Source organism: Lolium rigidum, chromosome 7, assembly GCF_022539505.1.
Source record: "Lolium rigidum isolate FL_2022 chromosome 7, APGP_CSIRO_Lrig_0.1, whole genome shotgun sequence".
NCBI classification, from domain to species: domain Eukaryota; kingdom Viridiplantae; phylum Streptophyta; class Magnoliopsida; order Poales; family Poaceae; genus Lolium; species Lolium rigidum.
Window position 1 is genome coordinate 58,313,045 of NC_061514.1, and position 6,387 is coordinate 58,319,431.

The 6,387-nt window shown below is 42.6% G+C and overlaps 1 protein-coding gene across 1 annotated transcript; it reads left to right on the forward strand.

Annotated features, from left to right (window-relative positions):
• The first annotated feature begins 4,775 nt into the window (after positions 1-4,775).
• LOC124671406 (very-long-chain aldehyde decarbonylase GL1-10-like) lies at positions 4,776-5,812 on the forward strand. Its single transcript, XM_047207779.1, has 4 exons — positions 4,776-5,114; positions 5,195-5,514; positions 5,607-5,748; positions 5,798-5,812. The coding sequence occupies exons 1-4, from the start codon at positions 4,776-4,778 to the stop codon at positions 5,810-5,812; spliced, it is 816 nt and encodes a 271-aa protein (XP_047063735.1).
• Positions 5,813-6,387: the final 575 nt, after the last annotated feature.

A 6,387-nucleotide genomic window follows, 5' to 3' on the forward strand; every position in this document is an offset into this window, starting at 1 on the left:
GTTTGTACGCGAAGGATGCCAGCACCACTTCCTGCTGCTCAATAAATTTCTGCTCCTCCTCTTCCTTGGCCTGCCGCTCAAACACCTCCCACCACTGTAGCTGCGGCAACTCGTCTTCATCGCTTGCAGTCTTCGTTGTCCTCCAGATTTATTTCGCCTTCATCGTTGTCGGAGGACTAGCCGAAGTGATCCACCTCCACCACCAGAGGCGCCTGCTCCACCCTCGGAGCCTCCTGCTCTACACGGTGGCGCTTCACTTGCGGGTACTGCGCGACGCAGGAAAGCTGAGCGGTCATCATGGTGCGAACCATGACATAGTGAAGTGCTTGTCTACCGTAATGCTGGTGTGTGTCGACACTGTAGTGGCAGGGGGCTTTATATAGGCCGGCCAACACTACAAGAAATATGTTGATATGTGACCCTTCATTTTGGTCACTAAATCAGCCGGCCGTCAGTAATGAACTATAAAGAAATCATCATAATCAATTATGATGATATTGGATCATCATAATCAACTATGATGATATTGGATCATCATAACATCTATGATGATATAAAATCATAGGTGTCGATCTAAACCGATCACTACGATCTTCTGCAGAATTGTCATAGATCTATGACGTTTTCATCCACGGTCACTATGAGAAGGTCAGAAATGAACAAATTTCTTGTAGTGCGAGGAAGCCGACTCGTCGGCGACGCGTGGCATGCGGGAAGAAGGCGGAGAGGCTACGCGTCGATGGAATGGGAGGAGGCAACCTCGGGAAAGATCTACACACGACTTGACTAACCATTTTTGATAGGGAGAAGAAAAGAGATGGGCCAGAATAAAGGCTCGTCGCAAAGTAGTCGCACACGATTCTCCTTTCACGACCCGTTTGCGAAAAAATACTGTATGCTGACGGTTTTTTCAAACCCTTCCATATGCTAACTTTTTATTACGCTGCGCGAACATTTTTCGTGTGCGTTATATCCGCTCATGGGACTACCTGGAGCCTGCGGACATGGTTCGTGTTTTGGGGCGTCCCTCGCCACACACGAAAATCGCTTTCCGTCTATCATGGGGTCTTTAAAAGGTATGATATGTACGAATGGTTGCTGCTGCTGCAAGCAAGCAAGGAGTCCTCTGATGCAAGGAGCTTCCTCACCGACGGCGAGCACGGCGGAGGTCTATGCAGCAGCTGGGTCTACCGCAAGCCATGCGGGAAAGCTAGGTACATGCGAAACGGTATGGGAAAAGCTGTGTTCAGGGTATCGGTGTAAGGAATCGACATAATCTCGTATACGGTCATCTAAAAGAAAACCTCGTATACGGTCAACCAATTTGGGGCTCTATACTCAATCGGACGGTCCAGCATTCACGGTTGGTAGTTGGAAAAGACAAGGGAACATGATCAAGTAAGGGCGTGTTTGTTAGCCTGCATGGTGGTTGTTGAGATTTTTTTTTCCGTGAGCTACCAAACAATAGGGGTTCAAAACAGTTTTCACGACCCCAAAGCAGTTAAAATGGTTCTTAGCCAGGCTACACTGCTACGTTCCAATTTGACATTACTCCAGAAATAGCCCCGTTGAAAATAAAACGCGTGAAGATTTTCCTTGATTTTAGTGCTGGGCTCATCCTCACACATGACAGCATTACACTAGTAGAAAACTAGGCTTCCATCCAGGCCTTTTGTACCGGTTTCCTTACGAACCGGTACTAAATGTTGCATTAATACCGGTTTCACTGCCCAGGGCGGCGGGCAACCTTTAGTACCGGTTCGTGCGGGACCTTTAGTACCGTTTCATGTCACGAACCGGTACTAAAGGTCTAACCTTTAGTGTCACGAAACGGTACTAAAGATTTTCCGGCTGACGCTAACCCTTTAGTACCGATTCGTGTCATGAACCGGTACTAAAGGTTTTCCTGCTTCCCACGCACCTCCACACCCACCTTGTGGATCGCCTTTTTTTTGTAAAATACAAAAGAAAATGATAGGAAATTCAAAAAATAAAATGTTTTCAGATTCTTGTATGTTATGCAACCTACTATTCTTGTATGTTACTATTCGGTAAAATGTTTAACCGGTTAGCTAAATTTTAGATTCTCAAAATTTCAAATGGAAATATGAAAGTAGGAACATTTTAGTTTTCGCCAAAAATTCAGGATTATATATATATTTTATTTTTAAAAAATTTAAATAAATAATTCCTTCCTAGATAAAGATTACTATTACTTAACCAGAAAGGTTAGTAAATTTTTAGATTTACAAATTTTCAAGTTTTAGATTTTGCAAAAAAAAAAAAAAATTAAAAAGTAAAAATAATTAATAATTTATTGTTTATCTATTTATTCAATATTATGTTTACATCTTTACTTTTGTTTATTAAAATAATCATGTGCAATTCAAACAATAAAGAAGTGTGATATCGTGACCAACATGTTAATATGATTGATATGATAGTACTATCAATAACATGCGCACAAAGCACTTGGAAGTGAGATGGGAAGGAACTCAGAAGTTAAGTGTGCTACCACTGTAGTAGTGGGAAGATGGGTGACCGAACGGGAAGTTTGACCACAAGTAAGTAATTTGACTAGAGATAAGTGTAGTTAGAGACTAAACTTGTCAAATAACTAAAATATTAGAAATTCTGAAAAATGGATAAAAACGGAGTGGAAAATAATTCAAAAAAATAGATATAAAGAGGGAGTGAAAAATATATAAAAAATTTGATATAAAAATGGCATCGGTACCCTTTAGTACCGGTTCGTGTTACGAACCGGTACCAATGGTCTCCAGCCCCACGGGCTCCTCCTTGCCTACGTGGAAGCACCTTTAGTACCAGTTCGTAAGGAACCGGTACTAAAGAGGGGAGGCTTTGGTCCCGTATCTTTAGTACCGGTTCCAAAACCGGTACTAAAGGCCCTCTAGAACCGGTACTAAAGAGGAGGTTTTCTACTAGTGTTACATGCACATGCAAGATGCAACCATAAGCAAACAATCAGCCCAATATCTTTTTACAGCCCAGGCTATCAAACGAATTGGCAACAACATTTTTTGCATCAATTCAAACGGGCCAAACTTCATTGGGCCAAGAATGTGCGTTGTTCTGGAGCTTGGCTACACGAGCCCAACCTAACAAACACGCTCTACGAGGATGATCATATTCTCTATATTATCCAAAAAACGCTATTAGAGCAAGTTTAATACGAGTAGTATAGTCGGCCGTGGAAAAAATATTGATGTACACGGGTGCCAACGCACCCCATGCATGCAAAAAACAGTAATTTTAAAATGTTTTAAAAATCCTAATGCATATAAACGTATTTCTCGAGGGAATTACTATTATTTTATCATGTTCCGTGTACTATTCACGCCATATTCGTCATAATTTTTTTTGCCTTGATATCTACGGGAATCCATTTCTTGCCAAACATTTTTATACGAGTATAATACTTGATCTTCTTTGGTTTCCGGGAGGAGTCGATTTTTTTCTATATTCAAAATTACTACAAATTTTGGGGTTTATTGGTACTTTTGCACCCATGTGCAAAAAATCCCATCTAGTCATCCGTTAGCTATAAGACATTGTCATGGTATCTATAACCAACTTATAATAGTTAAACTGTATAATAGTTAGCTCTAAAGACTTACTACTTTACTAATACATCTTACGCTCTCACAAAAATAGGTACTCCATAGAAGATATTCCACACAGACAAAAGTACCACTTTAGCGAGCTATAAACCTTACTCTTGCTCGTAGTGTTAACATTGAGGTGTTGGTGAAGGGAGAGGCGAATCTGAATCTCTCCCGTCCAGCCGGAGCCGACCGTAGCGTCATCCACCATAATATATATTCCTTCATTACTATTGCGTGATGCCGTGATCCCATGCGATGTGATCTGATCTTATTCTCTTAGAGTGAGATGGTAGTGAACAGCGTGACTCTCGTTCGTATTTTTCTTATATATAAAACTACTAAACTCATTTGTTCTTATTCATGACCCTTACCGCCTTACGGGCCCCTGCTTGTTTTTTCTTAAAGCACGAGAAACTCGATTCATCTGTTTTCTCCATTGTATATGCATGATAGGTCAGATCCTGTTTTTCCGTCAGTGGAAGTTGTGTGCAAGCTCCCAAATTGCCTGCGGCAGCTAGGCTGTATGCATCCATTGCAGTATAGTATATTAATCTTCAGTTTAAAAAAAGCAGACCTACGGGGAGTTTGTACTCTTTATTTAGCTTGCTTTTAATCTCTTTTTCAGTATAGTGATGAATTGGTGGCTACAATCTAAAGTTAGAATAAAATCATGTGCCTGGTGATTCTCGCGGGATCCCATTGGTTTTCACGTCGGTGTGGTTTTATGTTAGTCTCTTCCAAACTACGGTTGTTATTATAGACGATAATTGCTTCTCTAATATGCTGATTCTTTGGAGCATTAGCACGATAATTTTTCGTCTGACTACTACAAATAAGCTTTACTACGACAAATTTTTCTGAATCCTACAATGGAGGGACGAGAACGACGGCACATCTTTGGCTCGTGCCAGGTCCTCGCTAGGTGGTCCGAGTACTTATAATTTCTATTACTTTTAGATTATTTATATTACTTTTGATGATTATTAGTTTGATCGGTGAAAATTCGAAAAAAGTGGAGCTCCAAACGGCGGAGGAAGCAACGGCCACTATAAAACTGGATCAGTAGTTCAGCAACCTACTTACCACGGTACGAGCTGCACTACTAGCTAGCTACTAGTAGAAGAAGGACTAACCAGCGATCGACCGGCTATGCTCCCTTACGCTACGGCGGCCGAGGCAGAGGCGGCGCTGGGGCGCGTCATGACGTCGGCGGAGGCCGCGTGGTTCCGTTACTCGGCGGCGCTGCCGGACCCCTTGCTCTACTGCCTAACCATCGCCATCGTGCTTCTCGTCTACACGCTCGTGGGGCTGCCCCTCGCACTGGTCGAGCTCAGCGCTCCGGCGGACGACGTCTCCGTAATGCAGTACAAGCTGCAGCCCCGCGTGCGCCTGTCGCCGGCCGAATTCCTCCGATGCTACCTGGACAGTGTGCGCCTCTTGGTGCTCTACGGCGGCGGGCTCAGCGTCTTGTCCTACCCTGGCCTCAAGGTCTACACTCTCTCCGTCCATAAGATTTATGTCTTAGATTTGACGTGTGTTCTTCACACTAACTGATATGATATGGGTAGATCCTGGTCCGCACGGGGCTGCCGCTGCCGTCGGCGTCGCAGACCGTGGCGCAGCTCATCGTGTACCTGATGGTGCAGGACTATGTCACCTACTGGTTCCACCGAGTGCTGCACACCAGGTGGGTATACCAAAACATCCACCGCGTCCACCACGAGTACACCGCGCCCTTCGGCTTCGTCTCGGAGTACGCACACTGGGCCGACGTGCTCCTCCTCGGTGTCCCTTCCATGGCTGGCCCGGCCATCATACCGTGCCATGTGACAACCTTGTGGCTCTGGTTCGCCATGCTCCAAGTAATTGCCATCGACCTCCACTCTGGGTAAGCACCATTGTTGCTAGTTTTCCATCAGACCAACATGCATATTAACTTTCTTGCACTCTCTCTAAGAAACGAATGCGGAATGCCTGCAGGTTCGACTTCCCGTTCAACCCCACAAATTTTATCCCCTTCTACGGAGGGGCACGCCACCATGACTATCATCACCGCGTAGGAAGCCAGAGCAACTTTGCTCCAACTTTCACCTATTGCGACTATCTGTACGGGACAGATAAAGTAAGAACATTTTTCTAGTATTTCATTTCATAATATCTTTTCGTTTCAGCTTACTATTTTATAGGACCTTAAACTTGGCAAGTACAGTACTTTATTATTTTCTTAGATTATTAGTTGAGGTGAGTTCACATCACATCTCATGCGTTATTATTATCTATATTTTAATTAGGGATTTTACCAAATACACATACACTTAGAGTATATTATCAACGGCACATCAACTTCGATCTAATATATCTAATGTGGGTTTAGAACTATTGGCCTTGTTTATGCTTCCTTGTTCATTATTACATTGCATATAAGTTCTCGTTCAAGTAAAATGTTGTAGAGTTTAACCAGGCATATAGGAAAAAATGACAACTATAATATCAAATCGATATTATTTGAAGTAGCACGGAATATAACTTCATATATTATGCATAAGGTTTTATAAATTTTGATATTTTTCTCTATATTTGGTCACCTTTACAAAGTTTGACTTGTTTAAAACTCATATGCAATGTACTGAAAAATGGAGGGAATATATATATAGCTAATGGCAAGACCTCTTTTTGACATTAATTGCATGTTTTGTGTTTTGTAGGGCTACACATACCATAATGCAAGTCCAGAAGAGGTAGCTCCATCCTCCCCAGTTTA